The 23,218-nt window shown below is 40.5% G+C and overlaps 3 protein-coding genes across 5 annotated transcripts in view; all 3 read left to right on the forward strand.

The window, feature by feature from the left end:
• Window positions 1-10,531, forward strand: part of tiam2b (TIAM Rac1 associated GEF 2b) — a 60,381-nt gene extending 49,850 nt beyond the window's left edge. Inside the window, exons 14-26 of the mRNA XM_088001731.1 lie at window positions 1,017-1,226; window positions 1,570-1,631; window positions 4,607-4,795; window positions 4,907-4,975; window positions 5,048-5,173; window positions 5,895-6,003; window positions 6,091-6,270; window positions 7,166-7,284; window positions 7,364-7,472; window positions 7,544-7,599; window positions 7,684-7,774; window positions 7,849-7,936; window positions 8,299-10,531. Of these exons, the coding sequence (XP_087857857.1) occupies window positions 1,017-1,226; window positions 1,570-1,631; window positions 4,607-4,795; window positions 4,907-4,975; window positions 5,048-5,173; window positions 5,895-6,003; window positions 6,091-6,270; window positions 7,166-7,284; window positions 7,364-7,472; window positions 7,544-7,599; window positions 7,684-7,774; window positions 7,849-7,936; window positions 8,299-8,806 (1,916 nt within the window). The 3' untranslated portion in view covers window positions 8,807-10,531. The remainder of the gene's footprint in view (window positions 1-1,016; window positions 1,227-1,569; window positions 1,632-4,606; window positions 4,796-4,906; window positions 4,976-5,047; window positions 5,174-5,894; window positions 6,004-6,090; window positions 6,271-7,165; window positions 7,285-7,363; window positions 7,473-7,543; window positions 7,600-7,683; window positions 7,775-7,848; window positions 7,937-8,298) is intronic.
• Window positions 10,532-15,844: 5,313 nt separating this feature from the next.
• LOC106925333 (claudin-20-like) lies at window positions 15,845-19,320 on the forward strand. Its single transcript, XM_088001754.1, has one exon. The coding sequence runs from the start codon at window positions 16,398-16,400 to the stop codon at window positions 17,166-17,168; it is 771 nt and encodes a 256-aa protein (XP_087857880.1). The 5' UTR covers window positions 15,845-16,397; the 3' UTR covers window positions 17,169-19,320.
• A 1,849-nt stretch (window positions 19,321-21,169) lies between these two features.
• LOC106925330 (interferon-induced protein 44-like) lies at window positions 21,170-23,218 on the forward strand. Of its 3 annotated transcripts, none has more exons than XM_088001752.1 (8): window positions 21,170-21,211; window positions 21,502-21,540; window positions 21,616-21,649; window positions 21,819-22,014; window positions 22,092-22,250; window positions 22,335-22,503; window positions 22,612-22,712; window positions 22,783-23,218. In XM_088001752.1, the coding sequence occupies exons 2-8, from the start codon at window positions 21,504-21,506 to the stop codon at window positions 22,942-22,944; spliced, it is 858 nt and encodes a 285-aa protein (XP_087857878.1). In that variant the 5' UTR covers window positions 21,170-21,211; window positions 21,502-21,503; the 3' UTR covers window positions 22,945-23,218. The 3 variants fall into 3 exon arrangements, with proteins under 3 accessions (XP_087857878.1, XP_087857877.1, XP_014855105.2); XM_088001751.1 differs by having other exon boundaries at window positions 21,193-21,211; window positions 21,763-22,014; XM_014999619.2 differs by lacking the exon at window positions 21,170-21,211 and having other exon boundaries at window positions 21,257-21,540.

Genomic DNA, 23,218 nt, shown 5'->3' on the forward strand with positions numbered 1-23,218 from the left:
GAGGGCGCTGCAGGACGCCCTCTGCTGCCACTCATGTTTTCATAGTTTAATCTGCAGAGCTACATTTTTTAGCTTTCTAGTTGATTCAGAAAGTGATGAAACGCTGCTTAAAATGTAAGAATAAAAAGAAACAAATATTTTACTTGTGACCCCAGTTTATTTTCAGTTTGAAAATTATTTTTTAGGTTTGGATATGAAATGAAATGAAATTTTATTCGAACATGATACAAATATAAAAATAAAATAGTGCACAGTAACAAGAAGTGCATAAGAAAGAAGAGAAAATACAGATTTTTTTGTTTCAGTTAACATATCATGCTCAAAATGGGGTAGGAAGAAGTGAGAACTTATAAACTCCTACCCCCTAAAGATAAGTAAGGAAAAACAAAATATTTCTATGTCCAGACTTTATGCTCAGGATATTTGCATCTGAAAATGTGTACAAACGCTCTGAGGAGAGGTTGCATTAACCAAATATTTTTATTTTATGGCATTTTTAAATGATGACAAAAAACAATCTCACACCTGACCACTGGATGCAGACGGTTTACGCACAGAGAACATCGCATGATCACTAAACTAATCAGTCAGTATAAGAAAAAATTTCTATCAGAGTATTATCTCTGATCGGGACAATAAAAACTCAGAAATTTTCAGATTAATCTTAAAAATTTTCAAGAAAAAAACAAATACATTTCTCAGTTTGAGAAGTAAAAAAATCTACTAAGAACTTTTCTTGAGATTAATCTAAAAAATTTCTAAATGTTTGGCTTTAGTACATGTTCTCAGTTTCAAAAGTTGAAAATTTCTGAGTTTTTGTCATAAATTTGCATCTTTTTAGTGACTCTGATACGCCGTCGTACTTTTCAAAACTTCATCGCTGCAAATAAAAAGTTAGATGAATCCATTTTGTGATGACAGGATGTGGATCATCTCATTAGCTTGTTGAATGCTGACTAAACCAAACGAAATGCAATTAAATGTCATGATTCTTTTTAATCTTTTTCTGGCTTCAGGCCTGCTGGCCGGAGACGAGGTGTTGGCCGTGAACGGGTCGGCCGTGTCCGGACTGGACCTGGATCACCTCCAGACTCTCTTCAGACACCAGAATCTCCGCCTGCTGCTGAGGAGAGACGAGCTGCATGACCCGGAGGAGCCCAGCATCACATGGCCTGACCCCTCTGACCTCTGGGTCAAACAGTCTGACCTGCACACCTGGACCTCAGGTAATGCAGCAGAACTCTGGCAGAGATTAGCAGTGACACAGTGTCAGAGCCAGCAGTTAAGATGAATGTTAGAACCTTTAAAAACAACAGAACAAACAAAACAAATTACCTGAATGCTGAGTTTAATTAACAATTCATATCACTGTAACAGAAATGTGCGCTTGACTCAATATTCATTTTAATTAAGTGATTAATTAAGTTTTTTTTAAAATTAACATTAAACCTTAGTTGTTTTTGTTGTGCAATGTCAGATTTCAGAGCTGAATCATTTATTCTGACATATTTTTTATGAGTTTGAGGTGAGAATTAAAGCCCTTCTTAAAACTTCCTGTTTGTGTTTCAGATGCTGCGCCCCCTGCTGGTAGTGACCCGTCTTTGGCGCTCACGCAGGAATCACCTGACCAGGTGAGCTTCGATCTGTAAGCTATTTGAACCAGCTGCTATTTAATTATATAATTAATCGGATAAAAATTTGGCTCATTCTACGGATTTTAACTGAACCACTGATCATGACTCAAAGGCAAAAGAGAAATCCTATAATCACTCAAATCCGACGCCACTCATTTTTATTTACATTTTATGAAGAGAAGTTGAGCTCAGAGTCTTCTTCAGAGGTTTTTGTGTAGATTCCTCCTTGTTGCAGCGCCACCACAGGCCAGGAGGGGAACAGGTTTTCAAAGAGTTTGGTTTGTTTGACACAAAACAGCTGGAAATAGAGCAAATGTTGCAACTTTGGTCTCCAATCAAACCGAGTCTACCAGACTGTCATGTGGGACGAAGAGACAGGAAACTACCAGGTAGTTCAAACAGTTCAGCTTCCAGGTCAAATTTTGCTTTTCTTGTCCATAATTTCTGAATTGAAGCTCAGATTTCTGGGAATAAAAGCAAATCCAGCCAATAATTTCCCACGATGAACTCTAGAAGTTTATAGATTCTGATTAAAACATTTGCTGATGCAAGATCTAAACTGCTTCACCCCAAACTTCAGCATCTCCCTGAGCGGAAACCGATTCTTCCTTCTTTTACCCACAATCCCCCCTCCCTCCCAGTGTGAGTCACATGACCTGCAGTCGGCCGGTAATCTGGGTTTACGCCGTTAGGAGTGTTTGTGAAGTCGCAGCAGACTAATCCTCCTGCAGGAGTTGCTGGGTGTTTGTGAGTAGCTGGGTTGATCCCAGAGGCGACCCCTGACCCCTCACCATGGGCGCCCTGTGCTGGGTGCTGCCGCTGGAGGAGGACACCGTGGAGGACGGCGAGGGGGTCGGGCTGCTGGATGAGGCGACCTGCTGTCTGGGCCGGCGAGCTCCAGACGGCTTCGCTCTGCTGGTAAACGATCGATCTTTGATTGGTTGATCTCATTAGATCGGACTGAACTCTGGAAACAGATCCAGGTGGAGCCAACTGGTTCACTGACACTCAACCAGAAAATACCAGCCATATGGAAAACCTAATGTTATCGGAAGATGTAGAGAAATTTGATGTAATTTGGTGCAGAAAAGGGCGACAGATATACGGAACCTTAATCATGTCAAACTTTATTGCATTTTGTTGCTTTACAACCAAAAGTTTCTAAGTATTTTATTGAGATTTTATGACAAAACAACACAAAGTAGAGCAAAACTATAAGGGGAAAATAAAAGTTATAGTTAGTTTAATAGTTTTGGCACATTTAATAAACAAAAATCTGAAAAGTGTGGCATGCATTTATATACAACACTCTTTTTTCTTACTTAAAACCAAAAGAGAACTGATAAATAAATAGTCCATCTGTGTGCAATTTAATCTTGACTCCAATCATCTGGTCTTGATGGAAGGGAAGCAAGAAAAAGATACTACTGCAAAAATCTGGGAGGATGTCATGTATGGAGCTAAATTAGGGCCATAAAGATTTTATGTTTTTTGTTTTGTTTTTTTTAAATGAACTGAAAACGAACAAAAAAAATCTGAAACTGAAAAAGAAGTTTAAAGCTATTTTTCAGATCAAAAGGGTTTTTTCAGAATTCAGGGTGGATATGGGGGCTGGAATCATAAAAAGTTAATCAAAGTATATAGTGAAATGAGAAAAGAGAAATGCCTTCTTTACATCATCAGTATTTTATGCTTTTGTGATTTGTTATAAGCTACTTAGGTCAGCACATGACCAAAAATCTCAATGGAAAAAATATGGTGGCAACAAATTTGTGCAGCCCGTTCAGTCTGTTTTTTCCCAGAACGCATCCAATTCCAAAAACTCTTAAAGAAAAGTGGCTTTGGAGATTTGTGGAGTTTTTCTTCACTTTCAAAATATTTTTTCAGTTTCATTTTATGGCTCTAATTTAGCTCCATAGAAATGGAATACTCTGATTTCATTGCTTTTCCTTGTTTGTTTACTGTAAATGATCTGTGCATAAGAACACAAACATCGTCAGAGGACTGACTGTTTTGATGGATCTGCTGTGATGATCTGGGCTGTTTAGCATCGTTTCTTTTCCAGCTTTCCTTCAGCCTTTAATGAGCGATTATGTTCAAGGTGGAGTTTCATTTTGGTTCTTCTGTCCTGCAGTCTTTCCTCTGCAGATCAGATATTTTGACACCAGATTTAGGAACATTTCTGAGGAAGTTTCCTGAGTGGGATCACAGATTCCTGGAGAGAGGTCTCCTTCCTGGCAGTTAAAGCGCTCCGGCTCGTCCTTGGTTGTTATTAAAAGCTCGGCAGAGCGACCGGGCCGCCGGCCGTTTAATAGAAACTGACAGACCAGATTATGATGATGAACGAGGTGCAGAAGCTGCTTTCAGTCCAGCTCTGGTTCGAAGGTTTCGCTTCCTTTCTTCTCTACTCAGAGTCTGAACCACTGAAACGTCCATCCAGGCTTTAGTGGAGGTTTCTGGTTTCTGGGGTTTATGGTAAAATTTGCCCTCTGTCCTAAAGGTGGCGCTGTGGAAAACATCCTCTAACTGCTTTATGTGAAAGCTGAACGTCAAAACTAACAAAACATGCAGTTTATTCTGAAAAAATAATAGGAATGTTGCCAACAATATTTAATTTGCCCAAAACCTTTAATTGTTTATTCCAGATTTGTGGTGCATAGAAGCTGAACGCTGCTTCTCAGCGCTTGGCTTGATGAAACAAATGACTCAAAGAACCAGTTTCATGTTTTCTGGTCTTATTAAAATGTAAATACTCGTAATTCACACCCAGACAATGACACTTAATGATTTTAACCTTCCTGAACCGGTGTCTATGGGCCGGAACGTCGGTTTTTTTCTCAACTCTTCATCCGACATGCTGTAAACCTGGAGTTGTGGCTCCATCCAGGATAATAACGCATGTAAATTATTTGTGGATGAAATGTATCTGTAATTGGTCGTCATCACTGAGTTCCTCTATTTTCTCCTTCCAGAACACGGACCGGGTTTTCTCCCTGTACCAAACCTTCCCAGAGAGCAAAACGTCGGACGTCGACGTTCCCAGAAACCCGTACGTCAGAGAGGAGAGTCTGCATCCGCCAAGCCCCGCCCACCTGAGCGTCTGTCAGCGGCTACGGAAAGTCATCCAGGAGCTGGTCGACACGGAGAAGTCCTACGTCAAGGTGGGAATTTATAGGTTTTAAAAGTCATTAAAGGATTTAATTTTCATGCTTTTATACTCAGTGTCCTAATTTCCTAATTTAATTCTAATTTGTTAATTTTGTTCCCGTCAGGATCTGGTTTGTCTTTTTGAAATCTACCTGACGCCGCTGCAGAACGAGACGTTCCTCAGTAAAGACGAGGTGAAAACGGAGGAAATGGAGGTTTTGTTGTTAGTTTTCTGGTTCTGGTTCTGAAGGTGTCGTCTCCCTCAGATGGAGGCGCTGTTCGGCAGTCTGCCGGAGATGTTGGACTTCCAGAGAGTTTTTCTCCAAACGCTGGAGGAGAGAATCGCTTCCTGTCCAGACTTCAGCAGCTTGGAAACTCCTGAGCAGTTTAAGGTGGATTTCATCTACTGACCTGATTTTTTTCTTCAAATTTACTTTAACAATACACAGTTTCATTTAAAATGTTTGGAAAAATGAAAAGATTTTAAACATGTATTATGAAAAATTCACATTTTGCACATTTTTCTACTTCCATTTGGCTTTCTACTGCTTTCTAAGTGTTAAAAAAAAGAAAAAATAGCTATTTTTTGGCAATATATCATGTATTTTGGTATCTGGAAAATTAGCCATTTCAAAAACCTTTAGAATGTAACGTAACAAATTACAGGCACTGTTCCTCACCTTGATACCTAGAATCTCACGCTAAGCTCCAGCACATTTGGTCAGCTGGTTTTACCGCTTTATGTGCTGCACAATGGCTGGTGGAAAAGATAACTTACCATCCAGAAACCACTAGGTGCTTTCTTGTTGGTTGTGCAGGAGGCTCCACTTCTGCTTTTCAAAGATTTACAGTTGTATATTTACATATCTTTTTGCAGCCATTTTCACGTGAGTTTAAACGCTGAGTTGGGGTTGTGGCCAACAGCAACAGCTTAGTTGCAGTAAAAGTAACAGAGACACTAAAACAGGTCAACCTGGAACTGAGCAGATTGAAACTGAAACCTCATTATCTAAAAACGATTTGGTGATAAAAATGTAATATAGTGACTTTTTTATAGCCCACATATCCTAACCTGTTAAAGGAAGCATAGTGTTTATATTGATTTTCCTCCAGATGCTCCTCTTCTCGTTGGGTGGATCCTTTCTTTATTACGCCGACCACTTCAAGCTCTACAGTGGCTTCTGTGCCAACCACATCAAAGTCCAGAAGGTTCTGGAGAGAGGTGACCGTCACACACCCAACATCCACTTTTTCTGATCTGATCAAACATGAGAGCTGGACAAATCTAACAGCTGCTTCTGCGGTGCAGCGAAAACAGACGCAGCCTTCAAGCACTTCCTGGAGACGAGGAATCCGACCAATCAGCACTCGTCCTCTCTGGAGTCGTACCTGATCAAACCTGTTCAGAGGGTCCTGAAGTACCCACTGCTGCTGAGGGAGCTGGTGTCTCTGACTGATGCAGAGAGCCCCGAACACACACACCTGACAGGTAACACACACACCTAACACGTAACACACACACCTAACAGGTAACACACACACCTGACAGGTAACACACACACCTGACAGGTAACACACATACACCTGACAGGTAACACACACACCTGACAGGTAACACACACACACCTGACAGGTAACACACACACCTGACAGGTAACACACACACCTAACAGGTAACACACACACCTGACAGGTAACACACACACACCTGACAGGTAACACACATACACCTGACAGGTAACACACACACCTGACAGGTAACACACACACACCCGACAGGTAACACACACACCTGACAGGTAACACACACACACCTGACAGGTAACACACATACACCTGACAAGTAACACACACACCTGACAGGTAACACACACACCTAACACGTAACACACACACACCCGACAGGTAACACACACTCCTGACAGGTAACACACACACCTAACACGTAACACACACACCTAACAGGTAACACACACACCTGACAGGTAACACACACACCTGACAAGTAACACACACACCTGACAGGTAACACACACACCTAACACGTAACACACACACACCCGACAGGTAACACACACTCCTGACAGGTAACACACACACCTAACAAGTAACACACACACCTAACAGGTAACACACACACCTGACAGGTAACACACATACACCTGACAGGTAACACACACACCTGACAGGTAACACACACACACCTGACAGGTAACACACATACACCTGACAAGTAACACACACACCTGACAGGTAACACACACACCTAACACGTAACACACACACACCCGACAGGTAACACACACTCCTGACAGGTAACACACACGCCCGACAGGTAAAGGCACGTTTTCTCACTGCCTGCACTTCCTCTTCTGTCCACTCAGAGGCGCTGAGAGCGATGGAGAAGGTAGCGAGTCACATCAATGAGATGCAGAAGATCTATGAGGATTATGGCTGCGTGTTTGACCAGCTGGCAGCCGAGCAGAGCGGCGCTGACAAGCAGGTAGACAACCAACCAGGTGAACGTTGTGAGGAGCCATCGGACCTGCTGGACGGTGTGACATCATCCCGTCTCTCCACAGGTCACGGAGATCTCGATGGGGGAGTTCCTGGTCCACTCGCCGGTGGTCTGGTTGAACCCTCTGCCGTGTCTGCGGCGGCTGAGGAAGGAGCCTCAGCTCACGCTGTTCGGTTGGTTCGAACTCTTCTGCAGTCTAGTTTCTGTTTGAAGGCAGTAATTAACGTCACTGCTGCTTCCTCAGTGTTCAAGCGAGCCGTCATCCTGGTTCACCGTGACAACAAGCTGAAGAAGAGAATGGTCGGTTCTGTTTCACTCTCTGGTTTAGTTGTCAAACCCCAACGGAGTTAAAACTTTATGTTTTTTATTTGTGTCCTGCTTCAGACGAGTTCCCGTTCAGCCGATCTGGACCCCTTCAGGTTCCGCTGGTTGATCCCAGTTTCAGCGCTTCAGGTCCGACCAGCCAACATCCCAGGTCAGTGGGCCGACAGAGGCGGGTGTGTTGGTGTAAACCGGGCCGTTCGGCTGAATGACTCGGTGTGTCTGCAGGTTCCGAGGACCCGTGTGTGTGGGAGCTGGTTCACAGCAGGTCGGAGGTCGAGGGTCGACCAGAGACGGTCTTCCAGCTGTGCAGCAGGTACCAACTTTATAGGGAACGACTCTATGGACTGGAGAATGGGTTAGTCCAGAACCAGGACTGAATCAAGGGTGTATTGCTGATGAGGGAAGGTGATGGTAGCAGCTCTACAGAAATTAGACAGACTTTGTTGAGTTTGAAAGAAAAGATTTATTCAGGTTTTTAACTTCACTGAACACAAACATGGATGATGGATGGATTGATTTCCATACTAATGAATACCTAGGAAGCAGATGAAGGTCTCCCAGGCCAGTCCATGCTGCAGGAACCCTGAACAGAACCGGTCCAGAACCTTTAGTCCAATGGAGAACTGAGCCTGTAGAGGAGAACCTGGACCGATGACTCTGCTGTTTGTGTTTCAGTGATCTGGAGGCTAAGGCCGCTTTGCTCCGCGCTCTCAGCTCCCTCCTCAAAGACCGAGCTGCCAGTGGCTCCCTGAGGAGAACCGAGAAGAGCGCCACCTGGAGGAGGCGGCCCAGACCCGGCCGCTCCGACCTCCAGAGAACCGCCCCTCATCCGCCGGCGGAGCGCTGCGGCGCCCTGGAGGAAACCTGCTCCGAGCCGCCGCTGCCGAGCCACGCCGGCTCCTCCGGGACGAGGCCCAGACTCTGCTCTCTGACCGGAGAGCTGGAGGCGCAGCTGCAGCGCCTCAACTTCTCCGAGGAGGACCAAGGAGCGGCGCAGCGCCTGGACGAGGAGAAGAATCGGACCTCCAGTCTGCGGCGGGGAGCAGCCGGCGACAGACTGGACTTCAGCAGCTTTGTGGGGAGAGACTTCAGCGTCCAGAGCATGACGTCCATGATCAACGAAGACTGTTTCTACGACTCGGTGCTGGCGGTCCAAACGGACAACGTTAACCTGCAGACTTGAACCTTCGTCTCTCTTCTGATTGGACCTGAGGGAAGTTGGGGCCTCCACCTTCATTAAATTAAATCTTTGTGTAAATTAAATCTTTGTGCTGCAAAATCTCAGTCTTATAAAATATTTTTGGTCTAGTTTCTAGAGCAAGAATCTTAGTAAATTAGACCAAAATATTTTTGTAATATTTTGTATTCTTGTCCTGTTTTTTCAGCAAAAACTTTAATTTGTGCCGCTATCATTTTAAAGATGTTAATAAATAACATAAAATAAAAATAAATAAATGTTTCCAGGGGTCATCAAAGGTCAACCATCCATTTTTATTGACATCATATTTTGTAGGATTTTGTAAATGTGGACTGGCTGATTGACCTTTAATGACCTCTGGAAATATTTAGTAAGACGTTTAAAATCTTAATAAAATTCACTCAGGTCCTGATTGGCTGCTGCAGAAACACCCGATTAAACCAGCAGATGTTTCCAGATGCTGAAACCCAACGAGGTCCTAATTTAACAGACGAGGAATTTCATTTAAACCGGATCTGATTCTGGAGTTTCTTTCCTTCAATGTGGAAAAATAATGAGACAAATTTAAATTAAAAAAAAGTTTTATAGGGAAAAGACTCGGAGAAAACGGATAACACAGATTTTAAGCTGAATTTCTTTTAATCTTTTCATCAATGAAACACGGAAACTGTCTTAAAACTGATGTCACTGGTCTTTTTAATCACAAACTTTTTTTTTTCTCAGATGACAAAAGTATATTTAGTTGTCAAAATTAGACTTTTAGTTAATAAAATATCATTATATTGTTAGGATGTTTTTGTAAGTTATTAAAGTTTTAGAACTTTAGTCAGTTTTTTTCATGTAAAATAATTTATTCATAAAATATTTATGTTTAGTTTTCTCAAAAACTGATTTTAAAATTTAAATGTTTTACAGAAATATTTCAGGTATTTTTCTCTGATGATTTTTGTATTAATTTAAAGGGTGGAAATCACGATTTTTATAAGTTTTCTGTACTTTATTTAAATAAATTTCATGAACTTTTGAGATCCAACAAACCGGCACCAGCAGAAAATCTATTACCGAATAAATAATTATTTCTTCTCTTAAACATGATATGAAAACACATAAACCAGACGAGATTTTCTTTTCCCTCAAAGACAAACTGGAAACCATGGAAACATTTCTCTTTTACTCAGATCTATTTATTTTTTTATTCTGGAAGGAGGAGATTTAATAAGAGACGAAGTTGATCTTCAGTTTGTCGAGTTTATAAAGAGCGAAGAGAAGCCTGGTCTCTGGAAAACTTTGATTTTCCATTTTTATATCACCTAAATGTCTGAACAGAATCACCAAGTGAAACCAGCCGACTGTTGATGTTTGGATCCTGAATTTTTTTTATATTTTATAAATTGCTGTTGTAAATATCCCTCTGTGTACAGCTTAAGCTCCAGTTGTAAATAGTTTTATTTGACAAAAGCCGTTTCTGGATAAAAGTCCAGAGCCGCTGCTTCATATTAAAGCCTTTCGTACGTCTGTTACATCTCTATTTATATTGTTTTTTTATATATTATTTTTATTGAAAGGCAACTGTTTCATTATGAAATGAAAAACTGTCAAAGTTTTTGGTAATTTATTTTCTTAAATATTTGCATTCTTCTGTAAATGATGAGGTGCTGTTAAACACTGATAAAATGCAGAATATTTCATAAAACTGATTTGTGATGCCAACATTTCTCAATGTTTCATTTATTATTTTGAATGCGGTGCTTTGTCTCCATGGCAACAGTTAACTTGCCTGTAGAGAAAACAAACTTGCCAAAGATTTTTCTGCAATCATGTTATTTCTCTTAATATTTTTTTTCTTTTTCTTTTCAATCGATTGAAACTTTGATCTCCCATTTTCCATTTTCCTTGTTGGACACCCCACCAGGTGTTTGACATAAAGACATGCTTGGATTTCGGATAAAGTAAAATATTGGCCGCTTTTTTCTTCTTGACACCGTTTGGTTTAATATTCTTTGTTGTGTTGTATCCTAGCATTAGATGATCAAAACATTCTTATTTCTAAAGCTATTCGTGGTCTGTTACTTCATATTTAATATAAATTTTTTGTAGAAATGCAAAAATGTGTTACCCACATTGGACGCCATATTGACGTTTTGCACATTTCATCAGCCCAGCCCACTCGGCCATGACTTCACCCAGATGCTGTTCGCTCCTGTAAACCTTGTCACATAACACACAGTGGCTTATCTGATATCGGTTTTATTTCGTTGATTTCACTGTAAAAATCGCCATCGAGTGCTGCGCGGTTGACGCCACAAACAGAGAAGGATGCAAACCTAACGTAATGTTTTAAATCTTTGACGAGGAAAGAAGATGGCGACGATAGCAGCTGTTGATTGTAGTCGCGGATTTGCAGCGATGCCTTTTTACAAGGTAAGATGATTAACGGTCACTTTTTAAGTAAGTTTAGTGAGATGCAATCAAATATTTCATTATGAATCTGTCTAATCATTAACGACCATGGACAGAATGTCTTAATGAAATCATGTAGCCTAATTGGTTAGCATCTACACTTTTAGTAGAGACTCCGTTTATGACAAGTGATTCATGTGGCGTGAATTTAGGCAAAATCTGGGATTTGATCAAATTAACAAACACTGAAGAACGGTATTCTGTCGGCTTGGGCTACCCTGTCGGAATAGCATACCTTAAGTCTATTAGTCTGTTTTATCAAGGCAGTCTACCAGAGTTTGTGTGTTTTGTTGTGTAATTAACGCATAAAACGTGTAGTCGATGCTGAAGTAATGATTATACTGCTTTAGAACCTTATGCTGTTCTGACGAGGTATGCTAAACCGACAGAACTTCGACTTCCGTCATATTATGCCTCCACGTAACAAATGACGTAGTTGCAAAGGTCAAACCTTTTAGTTTTTTTCCCCCCATATTTGAGAATAGAATATGTTTAAATAATTTTGGAGTTGGTTGATATTAAGACATCCTGTCATGTCCCAGCTGTACCTGAATGCAACATAAGCAGCTGTTGGGGAAAATCCGACTAACTGACTTGCATGTTACAGGATCTACAGAGTTCTGGTGGATTTGGAGGCTTCAGCTGATTTTTCTCCAGTTCCAGGAGGTTTACACTCAACATGGTGTTAAGGTGAGTAAATCAGTCAATTGCAGAGTGAATTACAAACCTTATTGCTGTTGAAAGGTGCCAACATGAAGTTTTGACTCAGTCCAACTTTTAGATTTTTATATTTATTAGTGGTGGAACTCCATTCAAATGTTTCATTGCATTAATTGTGGAGTCTGTGATTAATCTCAATTAACTGAATCAAAATCCATGTATCAACAAAATAAACCTTTTCAACTCAAAAACCCATTTTGCTGCTAAATTATTGATTAACCAGATATATGAGCAAAACAACAAACATATTTATTGATTTTTAAATTGTTACCCAGTTTATTCAACCATCAGATTGGTGCAAAGGGTTTTTCTACCTAAGAGATCTTTAGAAATGTTAACTGTGGATCCTGACATTAGCATTCAGGATGTCTGTGCTGCTACATTTTTGGCATAGAGATGCCATTTTAGGTTCTAATAGCTTTACTGGTAGGCTAACTACTTTTAGCACAACTTGAACACAACAATAGTCTTTCCAGTGTCAAATCAGATCATCTTTTGAAGGAAGAATTAACCCCAGAGAAGCAGCTTTGTCATCCATTGTTGTTAGCAGATGTTGCTTGTGCGTCAGGTTTATCTGCGTACTAGAAACGTATGAATACAAAGGTTCCAGCTTGAGATTTTTGTCTGTTTTGATTTTATTTATTTTTTTAATTTATGGGGTAACATTTTTTTTATGCGTTAAAATCTATGTAATAAATTAATCAAAATTAAACTAAAGTCCAGATCTAAGTTGTTTTCTTACTTTAGCCTGAGATTATTATGCCTTAGAACAGGGGTGTCCTCCAAACCCATTGTACTGCAATTTTTAGAAGCATTCCTCCTCTAACACACCTGGATCCAATAAATTGTCTCGTTAACAGAACTTTCCTAAACTTGATTGGATAATGAAGAGCTAATTGAATCATTTAATTCTCTTGCTTAGAGCTTGTTGTTTTCTAAAGGTGCTTTTAATTTGAAAAACGAGCTTCATCTGGATGTATTCTTTAATTTACTGAATAGACAAAACACAGAAATTACTTAAAACACTGAAAAAAAAATCAAACAATCTTTAATATATTCATTTAGAAACATTTTTATTTTTAACTTAACCCTTTTTACCTTATTTGGTGCTACTTGTGTGTGTGTGTGTGTGTGTGTGTGTGTGTGTGTGTGTGTGTGTGTGTGTGTGTGTGTGTGTGTGTGGCTCAGATAAGGCTTTCATTTACATCCCTGTCTGGCTGTTAACTGATGTCTATTGAAGCCTCCGGGGGGTTTTCTTTCTTCCAGATGGTTTGATTCTTCTCCAGACCATAATTACATGGGTCAGAGGTCAAACTGTCGCCTTTAATCCGAAGCTAATTTCAGTCATAATGGATTTCAGACCCAGGAATCACAGCCGCTGTCCTGTGTGAGGACGTCGGTTTAAGGAAAAATCTGGCATATTTTAGGTTCTGATTGGCTTTATTTTAAAAATGTCAAAATTGATCATTTATTTTTTCAAAACTCATTTTTTCAAAACCCAAAATTTTCAGGTGATTCTGTGATGATTTCAAAGCAAAACGGATAAAAAATCTTTAGATGTGAACACAAAGTAGATATTTATTAATTGAACTAAAACAAATTTAAAATTTGAATAAAAACAAACCAAGTAAAACAAATAATCTCTATTTTTCCTAAAAATATTTCAAAAACTGCAAAAGCTTTCAGTAAAACTAATTTAAAATAAAATAAAAATGTCTGAAAACTAAAGAGACACAGGACCAAATGATCATTGTCCAAAAAATATATTGAAAATATTTGTATTAAATTAAAAAGGTAATAAACATTAGTGCAAGAATTAAAATCACACAATGAAATTATTACAGAAGGAATTAAATAACAGATAAAAATAATTGTCATTTTAAATATCAACACAAAATGTTTTTGCATAAAAAACAAGAAAATAAATATTTTAAAATACAGAATCTATTTTTCTATGTAAAACAATCAGCACACTTATGATCTGATCTACCAAAAACAGCATATGGACAAAAATCACTGCTTAAAATAAAGACTAAAACAATGAATAATTAAAACTAAATGCTAAATAACTGATACTAAATCATAAATTTACATGTATTTAAATTTGCATTTATTTTTATTTAGGTCATATTTAAATTATTTCTAATTTTACACTGATCTGTTTATATTCTTATAATTTTAGTACTACTTACAGTTATATTTATATCTTCTATAAATTGAATACTTTGTTTTTGAGTAGCTTGTCAACAAAATAGCAATTTTCCCTTGGCAGTCAATAAATATAGGTTAGAAACAAATGAACCAATTGGTAAAATGCAGAAAATAAGAAATAAACCAACAATTCACATTAATGTAAGAAAAACACACCGAAAACAAAAATTTAAATTATATGTAAGGAAAGAAAGAAAAAAATGATGAAAACATTAAAAGTCCTTCATAAAGGCTCCTTATCAGGCCTGAGTTTCACCTGTAAAAAAATCACTTCTATTAAATGTTTTTTCCAAACGAACTGAAAAATTAAACCAATAAAGTCGATCAGCTTCAAACTGCAGTTTCTCTGCTCTGAAATAAACTGAACGAGGGATGAAAGAGGGAGTGATGGAGAAAATGAGAGTTTGTCCTCTGTGTGTTTTCTGCAGAGCGAAGGCCTGCAGGCGCCGCTCAAACCTCCAGAGAGCTGCTGTAATGGAGCGGCGCCTCGCCGAGCGACACGAAGCAGGCGGAGGTTAAAACATTCTGTTCAGGATGTGGAACCAGCATCAAACTGCTGCTTCCGCACGGCGGCGCGGAGCGGCCCGCGGCGCCGAATCACTCATTCTGACGGCCCAGGAATAAATTAATGACCATAAATATAAACTTAAAACTATAGACACATAAATGCACTAAAATATTAAAACAAGCAATTAAATTAAAAAGATAAACATGTAAAATGCACAGTATGAATTAAATAAAAAATATGCAAAGCTTCTACAAGGATGAGCCGTGAAAAAACTAATTTTATCGGCTTTGTGACATATGTCTGATTTATTAGAGCAAATAATACAAAAGCATTAGGTTTTTATCAGATCATTTAATAAAACAATTATTTTATCAGTAAATCAGAAAATGTTGGTATTTTCTGTTAACAAAACTATTAACTCTATGAAAATGTTTGTATTTCTGATAAATGGACCTGAAATCAGCCTTTCAGGCTGTTTATATAAAACGGTGAGGAAAAAAATAAAAAATTGTTCCTAGAATTAAAATAATGAAAAAAATGTAAATATATTTAATGGGTGTCTGCAGTAAAACTTTATTTTGGTGCAAATTGTAATAAAAAAAAGTCCATATTTTTATTAAATTGATCAATTATCTGATCATTAAACAGAACTTGAATTAGTATTTAGTTTTTTTCTGTTTAAATTTATTGGATTATTTTACCAGAAGTCCATGTTTGTAGTTTCTCCGCCCCGTCGATCCCGTCCGGATCAGGTGAAACGGATCCGGTCGGGTCTCTGCGTCGTCGCTGCTGCTGCTGCAGATCCACGCGTCTTATTGTGAAAGGACAACGAACCCAAACTGCTGCAGCAGAATGTGAAACGCGGCCGCATTCAATCACAGACGTCAGCTCTGCCTCTGCGGTGGGAACCAAAACGTCTGGGTTCTGTTTCCTCTTTGTTGGGAGTTTTCAACCCGAACGCAACAACATCAATTAGCCAGAACCGACGCCTGCAGACTCTTTAAACTTCTTCTCTCCCAGAGAAGCCGGCTGGAAAATGTGTGTTTACAGTTTGCAGGCTGTGTGTGCAGGATTATGGTAATAACAGGCTGCCGGGCCGCGCCGGTGGGCGGGCGGACGGGCGGGTCCGCGGACCCTTATCAGCGCGTTGCAGCGGTTCTTCACCTTGATTCTCTGCTTTATCACCAAAACCAGACGAAGACGCTTCTGGAAGCCCGAACGATCTGATGCTATCAGCGGCGGCTCTTATCTTCACCCAGGTTTGCAGGAGGCGACCCAGAAGCAGTGAGAGGCGGCGCTGACCTTCAGGCTGGAGAGCAGGACCGGGTTCTTCTGCTGGTTCTTCTGCAGGATGGGCTGAAGCTGTCCGGTTTCCAAGGAGACGGCAGGCGGAGGGGTGGTGAGCCCACACACGCTGCGCTCTCGCTCACCGCTGGACGTTCGTCTCTGCTCAACTTCCTCCAGATGTTTGGCTGCATCAGGATCGCTTCAGTCCGGCGGAGCGGCGAGGGACGCCGCCGCTTTAAGAACACTTAATTAAGAGTCAATGATCACCAATTGAGCCATTGAGCCGGCGCGTCCAGATTTCCAGCCTCAGCTGTGTCCGTCACGCTCCACGCTCACGTCTCTCCTCCCACTGGAGGAATTATCTGCCCCGTGTCCTGGGGGGGGTAAAACATGCTGTCTGCCGCCGTTCAGATCCTGGCGTTCGCCCTGGCGCTGCTGGGCGTCCTGGGCGCCACCGTGGCGACGCTGCTGCCCAACTGGAAGGTGAGCGTGAATGCGTGGAGCAGCATCATGACCCCCATCTCTCAGATGCAGGGTCTGTGGGCGGACTGCGTGTGGTACAGCTCCGGCGTCTTCAGCTGCACCATGAAGGACTCGGTGCTGTCGCTGCCGCCGTCGCTGCAGATGATGCGGGCCGGCATGGTTCTGTGCTGCGTGGTGGCGGCGTTCGGGCTCTGCCTCGGCTCTCTGGGGCTCAAATGCACCCGGTGGGGCGGCAGCCAGCGGGCGAAGGGCCACACGGCGATGGCGGCAGGCGGCTGCTTCGTCCTGGCCAGCCTGCTCTGCCTGGTTCCGGCGGCGCTCTTCACCAACGAGGTCATCACCGCCTTCCTGACCACCGACCTGCCGGACAGCAGCAAGTACCAGCCCGGCGGCGCGCTCTGCGTCACCTTCATCGCCGCCGGGTTCCTGCTGGCCGGAGGAGTCATCTTCTGTCTGTCCTGTCCGGGAAGCAGGTCCGCCGGACCGGACAGCGTCTCAAACTCCGACTCGATCAGGCTGGAAAGGAGGCAGGAGCCGAAAGTGGAACCCAAACAGAAGAAGAAGAAAAGCGTGCGGCTGCAGACGGATGAGGTGAGGCAGGAGAAAACGGGTCTGGACCGGCAGAAACTCCCACAGAAAGACCTGAAGGACAACTACAGCCTGCAGGAGTACGTCTGACGCTCAGACGGAGGGGAAATGTGGCGTTCAGGCGTCTGAACTGGGGGAGGTGTGTGTGTGTGTGTGTGTGTGTGTGTGTGTGTGTGTGTGTGTGTGTGTGTGTGTGTGTGTGTGTGTGTGTGTGTGTGTGTGTGTGTGTGTGTGTGTGTGTGTGTGTGTGTGGAGGGGATAATTACTAAATGTTGTAAATGACAGATTGTAGATTCAGCTGAATGCGTCAGAAGCAGAGCAGGACTCTAAAGGAAAAAAAAAAAACCTCAGAGACACAAAAGGCTGAAAACCTTTAAAACCCGACGGCTGCAGCGTCACTGAAACCAAAAACCTGGAGATAAAAAAAAACGTTTCAGCTCAAACTGAAACCAAAAAGCCATTTTATTCAACCAGTTTTCTGCCTTCAGATAAAACTGATGCTCCAACAGGGCTGAAACCACCATTTCTGGGGACGGGGCCCCAATGCAACATTACACTCAACGCTCTTTTATTTTTATGCTGTTTTTCTTGCAGTGCATGAAAAAAAAAAGTTTCATTCTAGATCTAAACTGAATTACTTTGATTCCTTTATTACCTGCAGAGTGAATAACAAAGAAATACAGAGAACAGCTGCAGATGAAAACTGGAAAGTTAGGAAAGCAAACCTAAAGCTTATTTTTCCATTTTTATCTGCTGAGGAAAAAAATACGGACAGAACAAAATTAAAAATGTACAGGAGCAACATGCATGTTTCATCTCTGCACAAAAACTCCATCCAGTGGATCACGGTAAATGAAGTAAAATATTATTTCTATTATCAGATTTTTTCTGGGTTCAATTTCCGTTAAATTTATTTTTATTATTCCAGATTCTGTGGAAACTGAGTAAAACTGCAGGGACATTAAGTAAATGTACCGATTAGCAGTCTGATGTTCCCACAATTATTGTTTTAGCAAAAAAAATCACAATGAGGGTTTTTAAAAATGTGTCCAGATTTGTACCAAGGATCATCTGAGAAGCAACTTAAAATAAAATAACAAGGGTAAAGTAATTGTATTATAAGGATAAACTTGTACGAGAATAAAGTCATAATATTATGGAAATAATGTCAAAATAATGCAAGAATAAAGGTGCAATTTGAGAATAAAGTCAAAATTACCAGAATAAAGTTATAATATTATGACTTTATTCTGGTAATTTGTTTAATCTTCGTAGTGTAACCCCAATACTCTAAAACTTTATCCCAACTTGTTACTTTAGTTGAAATGAATGTATATGACCAGCTTTAAAGGACACAAACTTGTTTCCCCCACAGCAACAATTAAAAAACATTATCGCCACCTACTGGCAGAGTATGGTAATGGTCAAAATTAAAGGGCAAATATAATTTAAAGTTACCGCATCAGTATCTGCTAAACATCATGTTGGTCTAGTGACTTAGCATAGTGTTTAGCGTAGCTAACTTAGTTAGCGGTTTTCATAGTAATGAAAACATGACAAACATCCTTGACAGGTTGCCAGAGAGAAAACATCAGTTTCTCCAGATTTTTAATAATTAATTTGTTACAGTTGATTATATTAAAGTGTAGATTATTTTGAAAACCCCACTAGGTGGCGATAATGGGATCAAAATGCATGATGCTAGCAGTGCTAGGCTAGCAACCTTTCAGATCTTTTTTAGTTCATCTTTTCTTTGTCGCTGTTCATTTTTTCTAAATTCTGCAGTTGATACTTGAAGTTCATTGGAAACGATGTGCAGTTTAACTGGAACGTCTCGGTTTGTTTGTTTTTTCTCACCTTGAGCAGCGACTGGGTGAGAAAATCCACATCATTGTAAAAATGTTCACTAAGCAATTAGATGCAGATTTTTCTTTAATTTGTGAAAAGGTGACTAACAAACCAACACCTGCCTTGGACAGTCGGTCTGTGTTTGCAGATTGCTGAGGAACCTTCCAGGAGATTATCTGGAAAATTGCTTTGATGGCCTCTTTTCTGTTTTAATGACTGCTGAGAAAATCACAGCTTCTGAATGTGTGCTGAATTTTTATTGAACGCTGCTGCCTTCACCACGTCTGCTTTGGGTTTGCTCTGATCTCATCAATAATTTCTAGAAATCCTTCACTTTCTGCTTCAGCTGAACACTCTTGTATGAGAAGCAATAAAATATGTTGAGCTTCTTGGATTCTGCAGTGTTGTGAATTATTTTCCAGAACGTCAAGCGGACATCCACTTCATCTTTTCCTCTGGGTTAAATGGGGGAGGAGGGAGGTAATGATGCTCTTTGCTTTCCCATTATCTCCTCACCTCGGTTGGTTGCACATTTCCCCTCCGCCTCCCAGCTGCAGCCGCACCAGGAGGACACAATGGACCCGGAGCCCCCACAGTGTCACACACACTCGGTGGGCGCCGTCAGCCTGACTGAGCCGTCAGTCACTCTGAGCTGATCGCCCACTCTGCCTCCCGGGAAACGCTTCAGATCTGCAGAGCAGAAAACAGTCGTCAGCACTGCAGAGCATTTCACATTTCACCATCAGTAGATGTGGAAAACTGGACAAGAGGTGGAATAAATCCAACTCTGCATCAACAGAACGGCTTCTGAGCCTCTGCAGCTGCTGCAGGATTCACATTTCTCCTCTTTTGATGGACGAACAACTTTAATGAGCCGAGGTTTAAAACATTTAATTAGCTCAGGAGGCGCCGATTCTCCCAGCCCCCCAAAGCCAAATTAAAAGCTGTTTGAAATCTCTGAGCGCTTCCTCTAATATTTAATTAGCTGCAGATTTGAGCTACGATCAAATGTCTCTACAGATTATTTTATCTTTTTACCCCGAAGAGCCAAATTGAGTTTGATGCCTTAAAATAAACTATCAGTAGAAGCTCAATATTTCATTGGAGATCAAATTCCTTCTTAGGCGGAAAAAGTTGGGTTTAAAATTGTCAAAACACCTGATTCAGCATTTTCATGCACCCAGAGCCCAATTTGTTAAAATTTAAATAAATATAAATCATATTTGGTTCCGTAGCTTATCTGTAAATACCTGAAGAACCCGTCAGGTGCCAGAAGTTTGTACATTTCTGTTCTGGTGCAGAAAAGTGTTTGCAAGGATTCAAATCTGTTCTCCTGGAAATCTAAATATCAGAAACTTATTGTGTTTTATGACTCTTTGGTTGACAGGTCAGGTTTTTGTGTTGATCGATCGGTTATTGATGGCAGCCAATCCGTCAGACGAACCGGTCGACTTCAGAGGCAGAGGATGGTAGGCAGACTGCAGTGGAAACTAAATGCATTCAGCTGGAAGCTGCACATCCACACATAATCATTATTTGGAATCATCCTTCAAATTAAAGTACATTAAATCAGATTATCAGCTGATTTCATGTAAAATTGATTTTGAAGTGAAACCTGATTTGTGTATTTATAACTGTGCAAACATGAAAACAAAAAAGGTTGTTACTGAGAAATTGTTGCCATCAAAGTGATGCTTTTACATTGAGATCATTTTATTTTGTTACAATTTAAAAAAATACAAGCCAGAATTTTAAAACTTAAATTATTTGTCCGTCTCATTCAGTTCATGTCTTTTGTATGTAGCCAAACTTTCTGGCGCAAAACATTTAAGTTGCTTTAAATTACATTTTGGTTAAAAAATATCCTGAACTTATAATTCTGAAGTAAAAAAAATGTTAACATGCATGAAAACCTTCCAGAATGACTGAAGTGAAACGATTCTCAAAGTAAAGCGAGTCAAACTTCCTCCACAGTGAAATTAGATTCACAGATGACGGTTATCTTTGATCTGAAACATGAAAGTGTTGCACGTTAATGTCATTTTGTTTCATATCAGAGTAACTCGGGTTCTGCTGAGATTTTACATTTCATGCATTAGTAGATGAGGTTTTTAATGAGGCGTTTGGAGCATCTGGTGGTTTTGGACAACAGAGAAAGAAGCTCTCCAGACAGAAGATGCCTCGCTTTGTTACGTTCGTCTGAAAACTGAAACCAAGGAAGATGATGAGTTAAACTTCCTGTTTTTCTGACTGGTAAGTTTCTGTTCCTCAAGCTGCAGCAGCAGGTAAGACACTTCCTTCCTTTACGTTGAGCTTTTAAAAACTTTAACAGGACTTAAAGAATGCAAACATAATAATCATTTTGAAAATCTATTTTAAGCAGTTTTGACGAGTTTCTCAGTTTCAAACTATTTTTAATCACAAAGTCGATTAAATTACCTGTAGTTTCACTGTTGGTTGTTTCTGTCCTGTTTGCTTTAACCTCTGACCCATTCGGCCGTTTCTGATCGAAAACAGAAATGTTTGGAAATAGATTTCTGTACACATGAGCTGAAACATCTGCTTTATGTTGAAGTTATGGGATCTTCACCTTCCAGACCAACTCGGCGCTCATGTGAGTTTCCAGTAAAGCAAAGATTTATAATATATGGAAAGTTATTCAGTGCTTTGTGATTCTTTTCCTGTGTAGATCTCCCTAAACCATGGCGGGAAATGAACTGGGGGTGAGAGTTTTTACCAACATCAGCACCTTAAAGCTTTTTTTGTTATAATTTTTGATGTTTTAATGGCTTATTAGGGAGGTAAAACTAATTTCGTTATACTTTTTCACCAGCAGATGTCACTAAATCCCACATTGAGGCCAGTAAATACCGTTTTGTTTTATCTGAGCAGAGACAAACAGTCTGACCTGCAGTTTGTGAACAACTTCAGACTTCAGACTGAAGATCAGCAGCTCAGGATTCTTCTTCATGGACCGGCTGGAGCTGGAAAATCCAGCTTCATTAACTCCGTCAGCAGCGTCCTGCAGGGCAGAGTGACCACCATCGCTCCTGTTAATAATCCAGCTGAAGACGGATTCACTAAACAGGTACAAAGAAAGCGAGGTGTCTTCATTTTAATTAAAAGCTGAATGTTTACCTTGCAATCATGTTCTTGTGGTTCTAGTACACGAGCTACAGGATTCCTAAAGGAAATGAGGATCATTTTTACCCTTTTGTGTTAAATGACATGATGAGCCTGAGAAGCGACAGCAGGAGAACCAGAAGAGCTCATGTGAAAGACGTGAAAAAGGCGATGAAGGGAAACATCAGAGATGGTTACACGGTAACATTTCTGCTGCAGCTTTCAGATTTAAAGAAATAAAAACTGAAATCTTTCTGACCAATGGCTTATTTTTTAATTTTTTAGTTCAATCCTGAATGCAGTTTGTCCAAAAGTGATGAACGTTACAATGGTTCTCCGGATTCCAGTGACAAAGTTCACGTCCTGGTTTGTGTCATCGACGCCAGCTCTGAACCTCTGCAGAGAGAAGATGTGGAGACGCTTCAGGACATCAGAGACGACGCTGCAGAGCTGGGTACACAGGACAGGTTTTATTCTCTAGAAACGACTCAACCTTTAAACTGCTCTCCATTGTTTCGGTTTCATGTTAAATGAAATTTAGCTTTTTGCTGCTTTTCTGTAGGAATCCAACAAGTGGCCATTTTCACCAAAATCGATGTAGCCTGTTCCAAAACTAAAAGAGAGATGAAGAAAGTCTTCAGGAGCAGATTGCTATATGACAGGGTACACCATCATCATTATTACTCATTTATTTCACACACAGAGTCATTTCTGACCTGATTTTGACCTGCAGGTCCAGAAGTTTAGCCGCCAGGTTGGGATCCCCGAGCAGCACATCTTCCCTGTTAAGAACTACGATTCAGAGAAGAACGTGAACGATGAAGTCGACGCTCTGATTCTGAACGCCCTGAAATGGATCATTGAGATCGGCACTGACTCTCTGAAGAACAAATGAAACTTGAACGTTTATGTCTGTAAATTGCTCTAAAAATGGCTTCATATTGAGCATCAATGCAAAACTTTTTCTTGAACGTAAAATAAAGCTGTAATTTCTTGCAATGCTCTACAACTGTAACAGGTTGTTTCATTAAGATGGCAGCCTTCGTAATATTTATGCACATAAACATGTGAAGGATGAGTCTAAAAACTTTCTAAAAAATAGTTTTGGTTTCGACCAGATTCTGGAAGATTTCACAGAATTTTGTGGAAATAAAAACAAAAGTCCTCAA

This window comes from Poecilia mexicana, unplaced genomic scaffold, assembly GCF_051168715.1.
Source record: "Poecilia mexicana isolate PSO_F unplaced genomic scaffold, ASM5116871v1 scaffold_21, whole genome shotgun sequence".
Classification (NCBI taxonomy): Eukaryota; Metazoa; Chordata; class Actinopteri; order Cyprinodontiformes; family Poeciliidae; genus Poecilia; species Poecilia mexicana.